Source organism: Halyomorpha halys, unplaced genomic scaffold (assembly GCF_000696795.3).
Source record: "Halyomorpha halys isolate HHAL.00 unplaced genomic scaffold, Hhal_1.1 Scaffold189.1, whole genome shotgun sequence".
NCBI lineage: Eukaryota > Metazoa > Arthropoda > Insecta > Hemiptera > Pentatomidae > Halyomorpha > Halyomorpha halys.
This window is the reverse complement of record NW_027110118.1, coordinates 113,341-135,173: the sequence shown is the minus strand read 5'-3', so window position 1 is coordinate 135,173 and position 21,833 is coordinate 113,341. Positions and strand designations below refer to the sequence as shown.

The 21,833-nt window shown below is 30.2% G+C and overlaps 1 protein-coding gene across 1 annotated transcript in view; it reads left to right on the top strand.

The window, feature by feature from the left end:
* Nucleotides 1-21,833, top strand: part of LOC106679268 (multidrug resistance-associated protein 1) — a 44,263-nt gene that overhangs the window by 5,198 nt on the left and 17,232 nt on the right. The window contains exons 4-17 of the mRNA XM_014418332.3: nucleotides 1,455-1,568; nucleotides 1,644-1,769; nucleotides 2,832-2,942; nucleotides 3,466-3,659; nucleotides 5,814-6,008; nucleotides 6,833-7,007; nucleotides 8,676-8,844; nucleotides 11,593-11,744; nucleotides 12,136-12,273; nucleotides 12,751-12,897; nucleotides 14,844-14,928; nucleotides 15,019-15,212; nucleotides 16,712-16,888; nucleotides 18,329-18,496. Of these exons, the coding sequence (XP_014273818.1) occupies nucleotides 1,455-1,568; nucleotides 1,644-1,769; nucleotides 2,832-2,942; nucleotides 3,466-3,659; nucleotides 5,814-6,008; nucleotides 6,833-7,007; nucleotides 8,676-8,844; nucleotides 11,593-11,744; nucleotides 12,136-12,273; nucleotides 12,751-12,897; nucleotides 14,844-14,928; nucleotides 15,019-15,212; nucleotides 16,712-16,888; nucleotides 18,329-18,496 (2,145 nt within the window). The remainder of the gene's footprint in view (nucleotides 1-1,454; nucleotides 1,569-1,643; nucleotides 1,770-2,831; nucleotides 2,943-3,465; nucleotides 3,660-5,813; nucleotides 6,009-6,832; nucleotides 7,008-8,675; nucleotides 8,845-11,592; nucleotides 11,745-12,135; nucleotides 12,274-12,750; nucleotides 12,898-14,843; nucleotides 14,929-15,018; nucleotides 15,213-16,711; nucleotides 16,889-18,328; nucleotides 18,497-21,833) is intronic.

The window sequence follows — 21,833 nt, the reverse complement described above, 5'->3', positions numbered from 1 at the left end:
TGATACTTGAATCTGCTCAATGTGGCCTTGACAACATACCGCCATCTTGGTTTTTTTGTATCACGAAGTTATTATAAACAATGAAACTTGGTTAGTTTGCTTTTTGGATAAACAAAACAAATGAATATTAAAATGATACATAAAATAAAACATATTAAAACCATTTATACATCAAAATATAATATTTACTAAAAAAGAGCATATTACAATAGATACAGGATTAATTTTTAATTTTAGTTTAAAAAAATAAGATTTGTAATCTGTGTACCAACAGTAGGAAAATCCTGCCACCATGATTGTTTCATATGCCATGTCATTAAGACATAAAGAAACGACGCTAATCTAGTGATTGACACTTTTTAGCTGTTTTTTAATTAATATGTATTTTTCTGTTAAAAGAATCACGTCATGCCAAAATATTTCAACTTAAATACACTAGGCTGATCTACTCAGTGCAAATGTTATTTTAATTTATAAAATTTTTTTACTTTTCTTTGTTATTTAAGCAATTATCCATTATGAGTTATATTCCTTATCGTTCTAGCGCAGTAGCTAATTGCAAAAATACAAATACAAAGACTTCACAAATGTTGTTTATCCAAGTGCCAAAAGATGTCAAAACTAGAATAATTTGGCCATAGCTGGTTGGAATGGATCCCAAATTATTATCAAATCTAAATAATAGATTATATTTTTGTGACGATCACTTTGATGTATCATTCAAGATATGAATTCTAAGTTCATTAGAGGTTATATTCATTGCGAAAGAATATTTAAAGAAACCACTGTAATGATTTTGCCTTCCAGTTGGAAAACGATGTGGAGAATTGTATTTGAACAAAATAATGGTTTCAATGAAAAATAATAATAATAATAATAATAATAATAACAGCATACCTCCTAATATAAGGAACATTAAGAACAGTATTAGAAAAATTGTTTGAAACTGAGCATCAGAAATACATATAATATTTTTAATAAATGAACTGCAATTTAGAATATAACAGATGTTTTAATATTTCTAAACTCTGCAGGACAGAAATCCATGTATAATGCTAAAAACATTAAAGCATCGGCTCTAGGCAAATTTGTACTTTCTGCTTTCATGAAACCATATTCCATGATTGTTTTTGAAAAAAATAATGAAAATTCTTTTCACAACAAAATATTTAATAATTTAAAAAGTGTGAATCGCTAAATCAGTTTTGTTTTTTTTATGTCTAAATGACGTCACATATGAAATCACTAGTGTTTTCCTTCTGTTGTTACACAGATTTAAAATCTTAGTTCACGAAACTAATATTAAAAATTAATCCTGTATCTCAGGACTATGAATCAAAATATATATTGGGTTTCTGAATTGTATAGAAATAATATTAACATTATTTCAATTTTTTTTCTATCTCATCAAATACCCCATTATTGTATTTAAAATAATATTTTACTTTTTATAGATAATTACAGCCACAATGATTGTCCTAAATATATTTGACTTCTATAAAATTTTTAAAAGCAATGATGTGTATCCTGTTGATATAATTTCACCAATTATCAATTTAGTTTCTTTGGTGAGTAAAATTGAGTATATAGTATGAAGAATGTGTATTTTTTTTCCAATTTTATTATTTACATGATTTTTTCAGGTATTTTGTTCTATATTAGTCGTTTTTCATAGAAAGTATGGCCAGCAATCATCAGGCCTACTCTTTTTATTTTGGTTTCTTGTCATCATCTTGGGACCTTCAAGTTTCATTATTGATTTTCAAGATGTAAGTCTTTAATCTCTTTCTTTACTATCTTTATAAATACTTATTGTCTGAAACTTTTAACTTTTATGGCAAAAGTACGGTCAGTATTCACACCATTCAGAGATACATCAGCTCTATTCAACTTATGCATTATACAATCTATATAGATGTATACAGGACATGTAATATGTTTAATGAGGTGTAGATAGTTGACCGTAGATTAATGCTTAGAGAAGTATGTCGGGGGGTGCAGTCAGCAAAGAACAACATAAATAAACAAAACCATATTTATTTATTTATTATTAATTATGGTTTTGTTTATTTATGCTGTTCTTTGCTGACCGCACTCCCCGACAAACTTCTCTAAGTAATATGTTTAAGAAAGTTGACACCATTTGGAAAATATTTGTTATTATTAATATAAACTATCAGTCTCGAGCAAGGAAATAAAATATATATATATTATTATTATAATATAAAAGAGACTCTTAATCTCAGGGCGGGTTGCTAGGCAATCAGAAAACAGACACAATTATTACACTTAATTAAATTAATATCTATTTTACACATTTATATATTTTTAGGTATAACAAAACTGACCAAGTTCACAATCTTCTTTTTTCTAATGCTATATCCTATCATCAAAATGGCTTCCTTTCTTTCTATTAAAAACTATGTCTCTCTCACAACAATAAAAAAGAGCATATTACAATATATATATATATATAGTTTATTTACTGTTTGAGTTATTTTGACCATACCTTTTTTAATTAACTATCAACGATATTCCAATATAATTTTATATGTTTCTCTCTAATTTGACAAACTTTTATTTCTCACTTCATCAATGCTGAGAAGTGAAGAGAAATGGAATTTTCGTTACAGTGCCTTATGAATAATCATAATTAAAGGATCTTTTTGTTTTTTCTCGTTTTGTGTTGAGATATTCTGAAAAAGTTTTGGTCAGATATGTTCTTATGATACAATCTGGTACTCTGAAATGTTAATACTTTTCTACATTTTGTGTGTATATGTACCATATAAATAAGTATTGGCATATATTTATGAAATTACATTTTACAGGAGGAAACAAAGGTTGTGAGGATAATCTATTATTGCTTGTGTATTGCAATGTTCCTACTTAACTGTATTGCGGATTTAGCTCCACTACATTCTGATTATCCTCCAGTAATGGTAAAGTTTTATAGTTTATTTATTTTTTTTAGTTAGGAAAAAAATCTAGTCTTTCTAACTTAGAAGATTTTCTGCTTTCATTTTGCAATGAATCTAATTTAATTGTTCTTTATATAAATAACAGTTGGAATAGGTAGCTCATTGGTAAAGCAATGGACTACTAACTAAAAGAGTTCAAATCCAGCTGTGGCAGATAATTATTATCTGTTACCTTGCCGTTGAGTCAACCTTCTGTGTTTGGGAGCCCTCCGGGGTCTATCCAGCCTCATTAAGTGAGTTCCCTTAATTGGGTAAAAATCTGGAGGTTGAGTGTGGATCTGACCAAACCACCTCCTTGCACAATTGTTGGTCTAGTACAGTACTTTCTTATAAAGTAATGCACCCCTGACCCTACATGGTTTGTAGCGGTACATATTTAATTTCTTTTTTTATTTATAATTCATAAGTTGAAGTACAATACATTTATTTAAATTAGATTTCATTGTTTTGAAAGTTGTAAAAATTACTCTTTCATTATCTTTAGAAACCTAGTCCAGAAGAATCTTCTTCTTTCCTCAATAGGATAACATTCTCTTGGCTTGATACAACGATTTATCGTGGGTTCAAAAAGCCTCTCCTCGCCGATGATCTTTGGTCAGTCAGGCCTCAAGATTCTACTGCTCATGTGTTCAATATACTAGGAAGATTCTTATACCCTATCTGTTCGAAGAATAAAGAGTAAGTTTTTTAATGTTATCTATGTTATTTTTTTCTTTTTAATTACTTTTAAAATCAAAAAAGTTCATATTATATGTTTGAACGATTTACCGTATTCCTCCAAATATGCTGGAGATGGTCAGGAGTGTGGCCAAAAAAGGAACAATAAAATAATTAACAACTATTTATAATATAACAACTATTTATAATTATCTGCCAGTGTTTTGTTCCACTTTGCATGGTTTCATCAGGGCTAAAAAAGTTAAAAACAATTAAAAATATGTTAACTATGTTTGATAATAAGATGCAAAGAAGTAAACTAAGGTGTGAATAAAAATTATGTAAATATAACTCAAAAAATTATATAAAAAAGAAATAAAAATAAGTATATAAAAAAAATATTTTAAATCTAATAGGCTATGTTATTTTTTTTATTTTTTTGTCATGGATGTTTGCTTTTGGATCTAGTAGGGTGGACGATATTGTCATAGGTAACCCATTTTTCATCACCTGTTACAATCTTGTTTAAAAAAAGGCTGAATTTTTACTTTTGAGAGAGGATTTGCTGTACCACTTGTTGATTGATGTGAATTTTTCTTCAATGTTGCCTTTAAAAGTTTGTTATCAAAGTCGGAAGGATGTCCCACTCTCAGTTCATCTTTTAAGGTCATATCTCCAGAACAGAATTTTATGAACCAATTTCTAACTGCCTAATCAGTTATCAGTCCTTCACCATATATACTACATATTTTTTCAGCTGTCACCTAAGCACTATTGCCTTTTTTAAATTCACAAAGCATTATATGACAAATATGTGCTTTTTGACCCTCCATTTCAGAGGTTTAAAAAAAAAGAGCAGTTTAACGTATTATGAAATTGGTTTTTCATATTTTTCTGATTTTCTCGAAAATGGCATTAATATTTTTGATTTTACTCGTTTCCTCAATGTACAATTGAATGATCTTTAATATCAACTATCTTCCCATCTTTGAAATAGTCTGTCAGGGTTTAAAATCTGATTTTTAAACAATCTTTGTCTAAAGTATCTTTAATTTTTTTTTATTTGGAATAATTTACAATCTCACATTTTTACTAGTAATACAAAATGGAAAAATAGAGACTATGAAAGGATTTGATCACTAACTTAAGGGGGTTAGGGGAAAAATATTTTTTTCAGGTTGAAAACACATTTCAAGAAATAAGAGTAGTTCATTGTCAATTCTACTCAGTTTAAAAAATATTTTCTCAACAAACCTGCTAAATCAAAAGATCAATTATTCATTAAAGTCTGAAAACAGACTTCTGAAGGAATTCCTTATTGTGAAGTTCCTGTCGACGATTTCATTGCCCTCATTAAGCAGAGAATTAAATTGGAATGGGAACAAATGTGGGCAAATGTTACTGATAATAAATTAAGGGAAATCAGAAGTGACATCTCTCCTAGGATACCATCTACTAGTAGAAATGTGCAATCACTCAAAACTTTGCCATAAAATTTAATCAAATTTTACCACAAGTTCCCATTTTTCAATTGTTATTATATACTTCAATTCAGAAATTAAGGAAATAGTGACTAATCAAAATTTCGTGAATTAAGGCTGTAACGACCCATAAGTGGTTGATGCCTTAAAATAAAGTAAAAAAAGAGTTGTTATAAAGGCTTATTCCTTAGTGTTGGAAAGCCAAAAATTTTAAAAAAAATTATAAATATAAAGTACTTGAATTTTGAAAGGAGTATGATGAAAACAGAATGACTAACTCCATGAATCATTCTCAATATTTTAAATATTGATTCATTTACAATTTAGCAGTGAATAAATAGTTAAATTTAAATACAAGCTAACTGTTATATTTTTATATTTCTACCATACTTTTGCCAAAGAAAATTGTTAAAATTTTGGAACAAGCAATATTACTAAAAATCATTTTCTGAAAGCTGTTGAAATTGGTATTAGCCAATATATTTATTTAAAGAATTATGTGTGAAAGTATTGCCTCAGCAAATAATTTAAAAATATTTGTTCTCAAACGAGTGGGGATTAATTTCAACTCAAAGTGGAATGATAAGTGAAAGTTGTGAGACCACACTAATATTTTTAATGGTAGTATCCTTTTATATTATAATATGTAAAAAAAAAAATTATTAATTTTATAATTTTTTCCGTTATTTTGCAGATCAGCGGAAGATCAGTCTTTGAAATATCCACGAAATGGTTTTGTGAATGACAATCAAGAGAATAGAAGTTCAACAAAGAAGCCTTCCTCTATTTTACCAGTTTTATGTAAATCCTTCGGCCCAAGTTATTTAGTTGGAGCAAGCTTTAAATTGATGCGAGATGTTTTAAAATTTACAAATCCACAGCTTCTAATGTAAATATTCACTTACACTATTATTTTTTGGTAAAACGATTATAGATTGCTACAGGCAATGTAGCATACCAAAAGTGGTTAATTAGCGATGAATACTGGTTGCTGGCCTGTAATGATGTATTTGATATTTTGTTGGTATTCCATTGAGCACCATTATTTATTGTTCAGAAGTGGTAGATTGTTTTTTATTCTGATATAAAGTTGATTATAAAAGCAAACTTTATTGGATTGAAATTTTTTAAATCTTCGTAATGTTATTTTAAGTTTTATGTGTTGTTTGCACACAATTTATATTTTTTTAATACATTTAACAATAAAGAATTTATCTATTATTTAAGTGAGTATTGGTAATGTAATTAATGCAATTTAATGGTATATTGTAAGCAAGGTCATTAAGGTGTGCTGTTTGTCCGCAACAATGGCATTAAGCACTGTTTACAAAAAAGACTGGCTGCATCTGCGATGTTTATATAACCAGTTGACTCTGAGGTCTCTTAGCTGCCACCAGCTTCTGTCATACTATACATTGCTCACTGTCTGCTTATGACTGTGATTTTCTACACTCTTACTTTGTCATTGTCCGTATCATCTATATCCATAGCCTTCATCATTAACAGGTCAGACGTAATAATAAAAAAAAAAGTTATAAGCTTCAATGAGCAGGCATCAATATTTACTATTGTTGATCAAAAATTTTTTTGTTTTGTTAAGGAAAACTTTAATTTGATTTCTTTAGTTTTTTATTATCTTATTATCTCTTGTTTATTGATTATCACCAATTAAAAAGAAATAAATAGTTGTATTTAAAATATTTTATTTTACAGGTGCCTCATCGGCTTCGCTGAAGGGAACGAACCTTATTGGAGAGGCTTTTTTTATGCTGCATTACTTTTGGCCTCCAATATATTTCAAGTATTTCTTTTCACACAGTATTGTTACAAATCGGATTTAGTTGGTCTCCGAATAAAAACTGCCCTTACAATAGCAATTTATAGAAAGGTAATGTACTCGAGTATTATTGTTTTACCTGAAGAATAATTTATTGTTTTAAAGCCACCTCATTCAACTTAGTCTTTTTTAAGGAAAGCTTTAAAGAAAAAAAAAATTAGCTCAGATATAAATATTTATTTGGTGAAGCCAATAATAAGACATGAAACGTATAATAAAACAAAATATTTAAAATAAAACAATGAATATAAGTAAAAATAAATGATTTTTAGACAAAAATAACACTAGCAAAACGAATTATGAAATGAAAGAAACAAATTATCAAAATCAATAGATAAAATAAAATAATATATAACAAAATACTGGATGACAAGATGATCCACCACGATAGGTTAAAGGAAGATATTGCTGTAAAGATGTGTAGGTCATCGCTTTATCATTATAACCACTGCTGCAACTCTCAAACTGGTCAGAAGTTGGTGGGCCCACGTCTGTACGGGCTCTTTAATGCATTCCTTAATTAAATTAATTACCACAATTGTATTCATAAACGCAGTAGACTGTATTATATATTTATCACAATCAGCATTCAAGATGTACAAAAACCAAAATGGCCACACTGGCACTTAGTTAGGGCAGGCAGGTTCTGGTTGTTGTGAATGATCAAAGTTTATTTAAACCACAGGTCAACCTAATATGCAGATAGGGTTTGGTAATGCACTATAGTAGTCACAATAAACAATAAAAATGTCCAAACAAAAACATAACTTACACAAACATGGCTAGTAATGTATTGTTCTAGATGACTAATTAGCAACAACTCGACTTCAAGTCAAAGGCCAAAAACGCAGAAAATGTTTGGTTCTAAACTGCAATGTCGACTGAAACACTCGGAGTGCCCAAACTAATACATACTAAACGCAGACAGGGCTGGTTAAAAACTATTATGGCCACTAATTAGCAACAAATGATTTTTAATGTACAAGATATGGCAGAAAAGTGATGAAACTGATTTTTCACTTACCAAAGATTTTATTTTTTTCAAGTATCAATGTTATCCCCTTCAAAGTAGTTCCCTTTGGCAACTACACACCAGTGAAGACGTTGTTCCCACTGTTGGTAGCAGCACTGGAAGTCTTCAACCGGTATGGTCTTCAGCATGTCTGTTACACTCTTTTAGATGTTTTCTAAAGTCCTGAAATGACGTCCTTTGAGGATATTTTTCGGTTTAGAAAAAAGTCACAGGGACTGAGGTCAGGTGAATAGAGGGCTGGGGAACCACGGGATGCCTTTTGAGGTCAGAAATTCTGTTATGGAGAGGGAAGTGTGACATGGGATATTGTCATGATGGAGCATCCATTTGTCCGCAATGTCCGGTCTCACGTGAGTGACCCTTTTTCTGAGCCTTTCAAGTACCTTAAAAAACTTCAATATTGGGATTCAACGTATCTTAAACCATAAAGTCTCAAAATTTTAGGGGTGTTAATTTTTTTTTTTGTCTATAAAAAGTTCAGTATTAAAAATAAAATTGTGAATTTTAAAAACAGTACATAAAACAAAACAGAGGTGTGAGGAAGGTTGCTCTGTATAATATTTAATTCCTAAAAATCTTTCAGATATGTCAAGCAATACAAATTTCCAAAAACTGTAGTAAAAATCCCTTTAATAATCTAACATATAATGTGAGCATTTAGAAAGTCTTAATATTGATTTTTACAGGCTTTGAAGTTGTCAAGTTCTGCTCGAAAGACATCTACAGTTGGCGAAATTGTAAATTTAATGGCTGTTGATGCCCAAAGATTTTTTCATATACTTATTTCACTAAGTAATATGTGGTCCATCCCGCTACAGATTATATTAGCAGTTTTCTTCATATGGCAGATTTTGGGTAAGCATTAACAAATTCATAACATTATTACGGTGTAATGCAAAGAAAGAAAATGATACCTCAGATATAATAAACTATGAAAATATTTTTGTGTTGTGCTAAATATTGTGTTCTGATAAATAAATAACCTCATTTTTTGCTAAATAGTTTGTTATGTTTTATTTTATGTATCAACGTTCAATATTGTTCATTTGTTTTACTAAACCAGAAAGCAAGCTAGCCAAATATGAGTTAAAAAACATTGTTCAATGTTGTCACTCTGAAGTCAGTAGAATCACTGTCATGTTGAGAAGAAGGGTTCAAATATTTTCAAGTTTTGTTATTTTTCTATCATGATTGTATTTACAGTAAATTTAGGAAAAAATAGACCAGCAGATAGTAGCAGAATGATACTGAACTTATTATAAAAGAATCTGCACACACACAACTTTTACTTACTAGCACACTTTGATTTGAAATTAATCCTCACTAGTTTCAGAACAGAAACTATTGCAGAAAAACAAAAGTATAACATTTTGTTCTTAAGCATCCTATCAATTCTTAGTTGTTATATAATCACTATTGATAATATTAAGCATCCTATCAATGCTTAGTTGTTATATAATCACTATTGATAATATTAAGAATGATTTTATGGAGTTATCCTGTCAAATGGGAGACCTCATTTATAAGTAAAGTAAAATTAAAAGTAATTTATTCAATAACTGTGATGGCAGCTCATCCAAAGAGCAAGTTAGATGATTGGGTTGTAAAATAAGTTAATAGCGTTTTGCAATATTTCAATTTAATTCTCTCTGTGTTTATAAAATCATGTTTACTTGGTCAATAATCTTTACATATTCTAAAAAAGGATTAGTTAAGGTGCTTTTATGCATCAGTTTCAACCGAGATTCTTTATCTTGAAGTGGTATTTTGCTTGGTCAAAATGGAAGAGAAAAAATCCAATGTTAATGTTGTTTAATAAAAAGCTGAGGTTAATCACTTCCATCATTTGAAATAAATTATTATTTATTTATTCATGACAATTGTACAACGTTTCGGGACCACTGTCCCATATTCATGCACTATAAAAACCTATAACAATAATAAAATTTATATAACACCAATCTTCATCCTTATATATTTTATTTTATACAATAAAAATCACCTCATGATTTCATATGGGAAATCATGTCCACCATTTGTGCATCTTCACTTCTCTCTGGCACAGCCATCATTCTACATTTCTTACTATCTCTTTGGACCTATCTCATGTCCAGTGTGCTGTTTTGTTAACTCCCTATTTTGTATTTATTATAAACTTAGTGATTTTTTATTTTTCACATAAACTTGTTCATTTTATCTGATTTTTATGTTTTTATTTTAAGTCTATTTATAATATCTGCGTAATGTGTGTTTAAGTGTTTAGTGTCAGTTTTATAGTTTACTGTGTTTTGTATGTTTTTTGTTATGTATATAGCTTCTAGATATCTTCTGTTTTTTGTATTTTGTGCTGTATCTATTATTTTTGGGTTTTCAAAGTTGAATTCATGGTTCAAAAATTTTAAAAGAATTGACTCACCAGACTTCCTAGAGAGATAATCCAGATTAAAAAAAATTCATGTTTTGTCATTTAATGATTTTTTATTTTCGAAAAGGAAAATATGCTGCACAGACGGTTAATAAAATTTGCAGTGTGGATGGTGATGATGCCTTAGGAGAAAGCACCGTCCGTAAGTGGTTTGCTCAGTTCAGAACCGGAAATTGACTTTTGATGATGACCAAATTCAAGCATTGTCTCAGACAACCCTCAATCTACGATATGGGATATCTCAGAAACGCTTAACATATCTCATGCAAGTATCAAGTTAAGTAAAAAAGCTCAGCATTGTCTAATTGCAAAGGCAAGTTTTCCATCACGACAACACCCACCCTCACGTGTCTTTGCAGACCCGTCAGAAATTATTGGAGTCTGGCTGGGATGTGTTCTCACACCCACCCTATTTACCAGACCTTACCCTAACAGATTTTCACTTATTTCGGCCCCTTCAAAACTCTCTTAATGGGAAAAACTTTGATTCACTCGAGAACTGCAAAACGCACACAGAGGAGTTCATTGCGCAAAAATATGATAAGTTTTGTGAGGATGGAATTAAAAAATTACCTGAAAGATTGCAAAATGTAATAGATCAAAATGGGAAGGAGAGACTTTGAGATAGGGCAAAATATTTAAAAAGCCCCTGAAATTGAAAAACGGCATCAAACCCTCCACTCCCACCCTCCATGGTAGCCTTACTTATCTGTCTTTTCAAACGGACAATTTCAACGAGTAGGTTGGTCGATGAACGACATGTCACAATCTCACAAGAGGAGATCGTAGCGCTAAAAAAAAAGGCCATCCTTCCCCGCTGACCGCCCCCGTAGAGCGAGGGGCCTATATCACTTTCAAAATATTAGCTTAAAATGGGAAGGAGAGACTTTGAGATAGAGCAAAATATTTAAAAAGCTCCTGAGATGTAAAAACGGGTTATATTTAACCTATTTTACAACCCGATAGAATCATCATAAAATTTTTTATTGAAATCAGGAAGGATACACCGCAATGAATGATGGAGCATATTTGAATGCTAAAGATGGTGGTAGGTTTGACTTTTTCCATAAGTCACCCTTATATTTTTGCCTTTATACAATTGAAAAAAAAAAATTAAATGTGATCACTTTAAAATGGTTTCAAAATTGAATTATTAATACATTTTGTTTCTTTTTTAGGACCGTCTGTTTTAGCAGGCCTTGCCATATTGACTATTATGATACCTGTTAATGGCTACCTTGCTAATTTATCGAAAAAATTACAAATTAAACAAATGAAATATAAGGATGAGAGATTGAAAATCATGAACGAAATACTTTCTGGAATAAAGGTTTAACTTTCTTTAATTGTAGTTCCATCTATTATTATTTATAAATGAAGGAGATGGTCGGGAGTGCAGTAAAAGAGAACAGAAAATAGCTAAACAATATTTATTTGTTGATGTTTCACCCCATTTTGTAGAGTTTGATCAACTTAATCTAAATGCAAAATACATTGAGCGTTTCCCTTTTCGTTCCTACCACCACTTCCATCTCATCTCGAGTATACTCTCGCTCCACAAAATCAATTTACTCCCATTTTTTTTTTTCTTAAGTGTGGTAGAATGTCATTAAATAATCTTTGCTTCAAAAATTTAAATTTTTGCTTTATTTGTCTTATTTATCAATCTATCAATTATGTTGAATGTTTATTATATGTATTGTATTTGTTGAAATTTTTAGGTATTAAAGCTTTATGCTTGGGAACGTAGCTTTGAAGAACGAGTTCAAGAAATAAGAGGAAAAGAAATGAAAGTATTAAAACAAACTGCATATCTCAAGGCAGTAACATCACTGACTTGGTCGTGTACACCATTTTTTGTATGTGACATTTTTTTTTATGCTCTGTGATTTTTTATTATGTATATTTATGCATATATCTATATGTTACTGAGTGAATCTAACAGTTTTTTAAATTGTTGATGGATTATTGATATGAAATCGCCTGAGATTCTCAAGGTTTCAGATTTTTGGGGTATTCATTATCGCCAATTAAATATATTGCAACTATATTTTTTTACATGAGTATTTTTTTTTATACTGATTTGCTCAAAATTGGAGAAATGGTCCAATCCTATGATGTTTTGGATAAAAAGTACTCCTAGATTTACTTCTGATTGTGCTAGAGGGCTATTTTAGAGCTCTTTTTAAGTTTTATTGCATTTAATTTTATTTCATACGTAACATGACAACTTAAAAAAAAAAATTCAAAATTTAAAATCTTAAAACACCATTTTAGATAAAAAAAAAATTTTTTATTCTGTTATTGTTGATTTTTATTCAACTTTTATTTCACAGGTTTCACTCACTACATTTGCCACTTACGTTCTAATTGATAAAAACAACATTTTGAATGCATCAAAAGCATTTGTTTCCTTATCGCTCTTCAATATTCTACGATCACCGATGATGTTACTTCCAGATATGATTTCAAGTCTAATTCAAGTAAGTCAATACATACATATTCATAAGATATATTTAATAAGTTAAATACAGTAATAAATACTTAGATTGTGACCACCTTACAATGACATGAAGGAAATGGTTAGATGCGGTGAAAAGGAACAAAAAATAGTTTTCAACTATTTATTTGCGGGTGTTTCGTCCAACTTTGCAGCGCTTCATTAGGACTAAAAATGGGAACAAAAAAACTAAAAATATGTTGACGATGTAAGATAATAATATGACGATAAAGTAAACTAAGATGGGGTTAAAAATAATGTAGTTATAAGGGAAAAATAATATAAAAAAGAAATAAAAATAATATGTACAACAATTAGTATATATATATTGTAATATTCAAAAATTATTCAAAATAAAATAAAAAGAATTTTAATCATTTTAAACTAATTTCAAATATAAAAGAGATAGCTTGGGTTTAAATTAAAAAGTTTAATATTTAACAGATAATAGAATTTCATTTAAATTTTATAACATAAGAGACTTTTCTCAGGGCGGGTTTCCTACCGCCATCTTTCTTGTTTTGTAAAGCCTATTTATTTTAGACAATGAAAACTGGTTAGCTTGCTTCTTGAGCCAAAACAATACCGAAACAACATACATAAAATAAAAACATAACTAAAATCATTAATCTAATTCATTAAAAAAGAGCATATTACAATATATAAAATAAAGAAAATAGAGTATTAGATTTTTAATGAACAGGATTAAAAAATTTAAATTTTTTATGTATACTTATTGTTGTATATCTTATTTTGATTTCTTTTTGTTCACTTTTATATTATTTTTCATTTATATTTACATCACTAACTGTATTGTCTTATTAATGTTGGCAACGTATTTTTAGTTGTTTTGTTTCTTTTTTAGCCCTGATGAAGCTCTGCAAAGTGGGGCGAAACATTAGCAAATAAATAGTTGAAAAATATTTTTTGTTTCTTTTTTACTCCGCTTATCTCCTTCATATTCTGTTATGGTCAATCATTTTTATGTATAATGCAGCTATTCATTATAATTATTACCTACAACCCATCTAGTCTTATCATAATTTATATCTCAATATTTCTTAGAACATTACTTGACGGTTTATACTTGATGAAGGAAGGTGTTTAAAAAAGGTAGCTCAAATAGAGCAAAACGTTTTTATTAATAAATAATTTTAATTGTTTAATTTTAAACTATATAAATAGTTTAATTTTAATCAGACTGAGATTAACCACCGTATAACAAGCACAAACAGAGCCTTCTACTCTCTTTCAAGAATACTGAAATCCTGAAAAATCTGATGCTAAGGGTGTAAAATGCAATGATAAAGCCAGCTACTGTTGCAAAACCTGCGCTCTGATAGGTACCCTAGAAAGCAAAATCGAGAGATTTGAACAGAAAATCCTCCCTACAATTAATGGAGCGGTCTGGGATAAGAGCCTTAGCATATGGAGGAGAGGAACTAACTGTGAACTGCTTGCAGTCTGGTCAGTCATTATCTCATGATATGAAGGCAAGGAGGTAATATGGGCGGGACATGTGGCTTGAAGCAATCCATCAGGAGACCTACACAACAATGAATGCCACTATAGTTGGCAAGGGACCATGTGGGAGGCCAAAAACCAGATGGATAGACAGCATTAACAAAGATGAGAAAGATCTGCATGCAGCAAACGGGAAAGCAGTAGGCCAAGACAGGCTGGCATGGAGAAGGCTGGTTCGTTCGGCCAAAAATCTACAAGGTCTGTTGAGCCAACCGAAAAAAAAGTTTAATTTTAATAGTTTTGTACTTTTTTGAGCTACCTTTCTTGACTGCTACCTGAAACATTTTCCTTCCTGAATATATACATTTTAGAAGTTAGACATAGTGTATATTTATACATCCATATAATTAATTAGGAATATTTTCATTTCTATTTTCAAATTTTGTATGTTTGTATTTATTAAAGATCATAGTGTCAGTGAAGAGAATAGATAAGTTTCTGAACAATGAAGAGTTAGATCCAGAAATTGTTAATAATGATGATAAAGAGAGTAAGTCTTCAAAAGTTTTGTTATAAAAATTTTTTTTCAAAATTATTCTAATTTATTTTCCTCTAGCTTTTTAATGTGTTTTTCTTTTAGTAAATCCATTGATAATTGAAAATGGTACTTTCTCATGGACAAATCAAGAAGAACCTACTCTCAAAAATATAAACATAAGAGTGAAAGAAGGTTCCTTGGTTGCTGTGATTGGTGACGTAGGGTCGGGTAAATCATCTTTGATATCTGCATTTCTCGGAGAGATGTATAAGCTCGATGGAAGAGTCAATGTGAGGGTATGTTACTGTAAATGTCTGATGTGCTTCTTTTGTGGTATACTTTTGTCGATATATAATTTAAGGTATATAATGTAATATTCAAGATTTATAAAAATAATAATATGGAATTTATTTAAAATATAGTTTTGATAATTACAAGGTTTAAATGAATAAATTAAATATTAAATAGATATGAGAATTATTAATTCATATTAAATTATTAAACATTATTGACTTTATCTCAGAGTGGGTTTTCCAGATAATCAGAACACAATGACTTAAAAGAATTATTAGCTACTTTTACAAACATACTTAAATCCTATGCTGAACGAAACTAACCAATTATACAGTCTTCTTAGATGACTGGTGATCTCTTCTTTCTAAATATCTACCACAGACAGTAGACAAAAAGATGGTATGTATCTCTGATTCCAGGACACTCCTACTCTCCCGCCATCCAAACAAACAAGTATCTTTCACAGCCTTCAATAATTGATGTAAACATCATTTGAGGCACAATGGTTTTGATATTTGTCTATGACTTTCTGTATGTAGAATTTTCATTAATACTTAATTTCCTCTTATATTTTTACTTAAATTTACTGTAAATACAATTATGATAGGAAAACAACTAAAGTTTAAAATATTTGAATCTGCTCAGCATGGGAGCGATTGTACCAACTTCGGAATGGAACCGCCATCTCAACCGCTTTGAACGATGTTTTTTACTCTATATTTGCCTTATCAAAATTGATTAGCTTGCTTTTTGGTTTAATAAAACAAATGAACAATATTGAAAGTTGGTATATAAAATAAAACTATTTATATATAAAAAATAACTATTTATAAAAAAACAGGATAATACAATCGATATTACTAAATTTATGGATCATATATAAGAAAAGCTTAGACTATAAAAAAATGTCATGAATATTATTTGGTCTCAACTCATATTAAATAAGGTGCCTGTTGAGGAGTTCTTTTGATAACAAAAATGTACCTAAGAAGAACTTTGCCCTATCTCGGCCTGTGCTGGTAATGTGAAAAAAAAAATGTAATTCTGAATTAAAGAAATATTGTAATAAATAAAACGGCTTTTATAGAAAACTTCTTGATACTTATTTTTAAAAAAAAAAATTAGAAAAAAATACAATCTTATTACATAAAAATATACTTTATACATCTAAGCAAAAAAAAACAAACAAATTGGGACTTATCATAAATCAAACAATGAAAAAAAAAAATTGTATGTCTAATTACAAGCTTCTTAATCTTCTGAAGATTAAAAGAAACTATTGAAGATAAATACCCTAACCTTATTAGCACTTTTCTTCCAAAGGTTGAAGGACCTCATTTTTAAATAATTTATGAATTAAAAAGAATGTTGTAATTATTATTTTAGTAGTTTATTGCTCAACTTATGGATTTTATAAGGATGTTTTTAGTCAAAGTAAGACAAGTGATAATTATTTTTCTTTTTTATTCGTTGAATTATTTATTTATTTTATTTTTTCAAGGGATCTATAGCGTACGTATCACAACTTTCATGGATACAGAACTGTTCTCTTCAAGACAATATATTATTTGGAACTGCCATGGATAAGAAAGAATATGACAAAGTTATTAAAGCTTGTGCTTTGAAACAGGATTTGAAGATTTTTCCCAATGGTGATCAGACTGAAATTGGCGAAAGAGTAAGTTTATTTCAAAACCATCGTTCATAATGCTAATTAAAATGTTTTTGTTTTTTTTATTATTTATTTTTGTATTTATATAATTTGTTTTTGAAAAATCAAATCAAAAATAATAGAATCCTTCCTGGTCAATCTGGTGGGCGACAATCCAATATCACATTTATTTAAAATAGGAAAATGAGACTTAAGTTAATTGAATCGAGCAGGGCCATCTGTAGTTCAGGTGGTTGAGGCATGGGTTTTTATGGCCTGAGAACTGGGGCGGTGCTGGTTCTAATACGGCCTGGGGTAGGGGTCGACTTTTTTCGTTTCTGTGGCAGCCCCCCGAAATGAAAACTTGACCCCTCACCAAGGCTAGAATAAGTTGGTCACCTGTAGATAAACTCCTCCCCTTCCCAGAAATGACCAAGAAGGGGGTCAAAAAAAGTTAAATTGAGCAACCTTGAAAAAGAGACTAAAGTTGAAAAATTGCGTGAAATGGACATGTATACTTTTAAAATTATTCTAAAAAGTAATAACAAATAAAAAGGTTTTTCATGGGAACCTTCACAGAATACTTAAGATTGCAAAATGAGATAAATCCACATTTGAATTTTTTTCTGAAAACCGCAAAATATGCTTAGTTTAGACCATTGCTACTATAATGATTAGATCAGTAGTTCTTAAACTACACCAAAAATAGATTTGTAAGCAAATTTTTAGCTTTTACAAATACTAAATTTAAATAATGTATTTCTTCCAATTTGCAATGGAAAGTGAAAATAAGACAAAAACTCGAAGACAATTAACACCATTTATTATCTTAATCAATTACATTATTATTTAGCAATTATGTCAAAAAAAATAAATACATTAAGAAATTAATTGCTTGTAATTTCTCAAGATTTCTTTTGTAAAACAAGTTCCAGAAAAGTATTAGAAAAATGTTGATTCCTGTTATATCATACATACTTCTTTAATTACTTGTACCAGAAGGATTTTTCTTGAAGTTCTTTATATTTTGGCTTTACTTCTCTTTCAAAGCGAAAGTGAAGCCAAAAGGATCACGCCCTTGGGGCTTAGGTTTAAGTTAAGGTTATATGAATGTCCACCATTGTAATCTAAACTGAAACAGAAGACAGCCAGTGATTGGCTCATATTCTTCCCCTACTCTGAAACGCCCTTGGGTCCTACATAACTTTTCCTTCTAACTTGTCCCCTCCATTAGTTTAATAAATCTCCAGACTAAGCTTTCAAAGTAAATCTATCTTGTCCTTCACAGTTATCTGACTGGAAGATTATTTATTCCTCATTCAGTTGGAGTTTAATTTACATTATACCTTCCTTCAAGAATCAAGTGAAATCTTGGGCTTAAGAAGTGATATAAGAGAGATTTTTTTTCATATTTTTAAGTTTTAATTATTACAAAAATTAAATTAAGATTTCCAACATTGTTTACAGGGTGTCAACCTCAGCGGTGGACAGAAACAGAGGCTAAGTTTGGCAAGAGCTGTTTACTCTAATAGAGACATCTACTTATTTGATGATCCGTTGAGTGCTGTTGATAGTCACGTCGGGAAGCACTTATTTGAACAAGTTATCAGCTCTAGTGGGCTACTTCGAAATAAGGTGAAACAAAATATTGAATACCATCAATGTTCAACATTTCTATAGGGCTGCCCATAGCTCAGTGGTTAAGACAGTCTTACCAATTTGATGTTTATTGGCGGTGCCGGCTCGAATCCGGCCTGGGATGTTGACTTTTTTCATTGCGTGGTGGTCCCACAAAATGAAGAACTTTGACCCCCAACCATGGTTATAGGCAGTATAGGACTCCAATGAGAGTCTTGGCCAAAAAAAAAAAAAAACTTTCTATAATGCACTTTTAGATTTTTATTTTAATGTAAAATTTATTTGCTGTAGATAAGTATTCGATACCTTCTTCTTCTATTAAAGCTTTGGCCAATACAGAAACTTGACTTTCGACTTTGCTTCTTATTTCAGTTTATCCCAATCTGTTGATTTTCGTCTTCTTGTGTCTATCAATTTCTATAATACAATACCTTGTTCATTCTTTTATGAAAGTTTTTCCTAACTAGATTAACCAACCCAAGGATCGGTATTGGTTGACATTGTTCGAGTTTTGGATTTTGAGTTTCTGAAAAATCAGTACTTCGCATTAAAATCTGAAAAAAAAGTACAACATAGCCTCATCAATGTAGTATTTAAAAAGCATTTTTACAGGTCAAGCATAGTTTGCATGGACAATCAAATCATGAAGTGTTGCCAACCAGCCCCATCTCTCCTACTGATTTAATATATATAGTTGTGTTTCTTTCAGGGTTATTTTATTTTTTTTTTCAATTTTCATACTTCAATAAGTATAGAGCATCTAAGTTGAGTTTGCTTGTGGGTAAAGGGAGGGGAGAGATGCACAGTGGCAAATGTTCCCCCGCTATCCTCCACTTTCTCTCCACTAGGTCTTTTCCAACAACCACTTCTGACTGTCTGGAACTATAAGGAGCATGCATAGTACGTGTTTTTCCCTGCCAAATCCTGTACAGTGCTACAGATATGTACATGCTCCATACAGTTTTGGATAGTCAGAAGTGGTTGTTGGAACAGACCTACTCAGTTGACTAAACTATCTTTCATTTTTTCTACTCGATCTACTTCTGCAACTTTATTAATAGAAATTCCACATATCAGTTTTTTCAAAACTATTTTTCATTAGTATCACAAGATTATAATTTGACATGTAAAATAAATTGGGTAGAGGGGAAACTATCCAATCTGAAACAAAAAACGTAATTATGAACCTATTTAAATTCATGAAATTCAGGCTGAGAGTGGTCTAAGCCATGTTTCCTCTGTTATAAAAAGCCATAAATTAATGCATTTATGATTTGTTAATCCCATTCTAGGACCAAATATACTGCATCTTAAAACATTAAAATTAAGAAAATTGTACTAACTGTTTCACAACAAATTTAAACTTAAAAAGAACCAATTTTTTTCTGAACACAATGATTATCAAATCTTAACAATGATTTTTTGGAAGATAATGCGTTCTTAATTAGCTAGTCAGAATGGAGTTGTCAATATATTTGCCTAAAATAAAACAAGAAACAGACTCAGTCAAAGATAAAGGATATCCTAAAGAAACAAGTAACCTCCTGTATTTGTTACTCAAGAGTCTGAAGATAGTAGGAAAAAGCATTCCAAGTACCTTCTGGTTTGGCATTACCAAGTTCTGGACTGCCTCTTGGTTTGTTCCCAGTAGGTGCGGTTTGTTATGATGTGGAGAGGAGAACGAGCTTTGTTGGGGGGTGCACAAGTTCCTATAGGAATAGACAAACTCATCATAGATGGACTTTACCTATCAAGCACAAACCTGACAATCAGTAGGTGAACAGTCCACCAACTATTTTGGAGGGTTGAGTTTACTAAATTTTTTATATTAGTAGATGCTTGATCCAGGACCTTTTAAATTTTCTCTAGCATCAGAGACGTGGCTTTTCCTCTATAATTTTGTTAGGATGTCTGTTTAATTTATCATTAAATTGTTGATAGTATGCCCACTTAGGTTCATTAAATGTTAATATGTATAAAATTTTGTTGTTAACATATTGTGGTGCTTTTGTTATTAGTTTTAATACCTTAAATAAAAAGACTTGAATTAATTTTAAGTCTATTTGTGGTTCATATTTTTAATGCATAATCCATAAAGTTTTTAGTGGGTGTTTGTAAGTATTTAATTTCTATCATTTTGTTTAAAATTTAGATTGTTTACTGAATATTTAGTAACTGTTTTCCCTTAATTTGTGGGCTTCATGTCTGCTGTCAAATATAAGTCTTAGGTATAGTACTCTTTTTGTCTGAATTTGCAGAATTTTCAAGACTAATGGGAAGATATTTTTCAATGTCTAAGAATAAATGTGAAGTGTTTAGAATTTTAGTAATTTAGGTTAGTCTTACAAAGTTACCTGTAAGTCTTGTAAGTGGTGTCCTAAGTTCAGTGATGCCTGTGTGGAATTTTGAATTTAAATTTTTTTTGTATAATAATCCTATCACTTTTTGAGACTAGTTTTATTGTTTATTATTATTAATTTGGCTTCACAACTTGATGTCGAGTCCAGGCCTCCTGCATCAGCCTCCACTAATCATTACGATCTTGTGTGGCTGCCATTCAGTTCCTCACTCCCATCATGGTCCTTGCGTCACCACTCACACCATTACTCCATCGAAGGCGTGGTCTTCCTCTGCATCTTCCTTCATGTAGTACCTCTGTCACTATTTTCCTTGGCAGATCACTCTCAGCCATCCGCGCAACATGCCATGCCCACCTCAATCTACTGAGCCTCACAAACTGGACAACGTCTGGTTCCTTATATAAAACTTGGTTTATTTGACGTCTCCATTTCTGGTCAACTTATTTTATTGTTTAAATAAAATAAATTGTATCCATTTAAGTCTCACACACTCTTTTAATTAATATTTTAAATATTCAACGTTTCAGCCAACCTGGCCATGCCCAAGGACAATCTTGACTATAAATTTACACCTCACATCCAACTATTAAATTATTCTGCCTTGGTCTAATAATTTTATTGAAATGTCAGTTTTTTATTTAGTTTTAAAACTTGTAATCACAAATTATTTTATACTATTATCACTCACTTATGTGAGTGATAATAGTATAAATTGTGATCAATAATATTGTTGATAAGTGAATAATAATAATGTATGAGAATTTGTAATTAAAAGTTTTAAAATTAAATGAAAAAGTAGCAAAATAGCTAATTATACATAAGATAATTAATATGATTCCCTATTGTTTTATAGTTTGATTGGTTAATTTTCCTATAATTATTAGACCTGGACACATTACTCTGAAAAGAAAAAGTAATTACAGTAATAATAAAATATAAATCTGCAACAATTAACATTTCTTGTCAAATGTTTA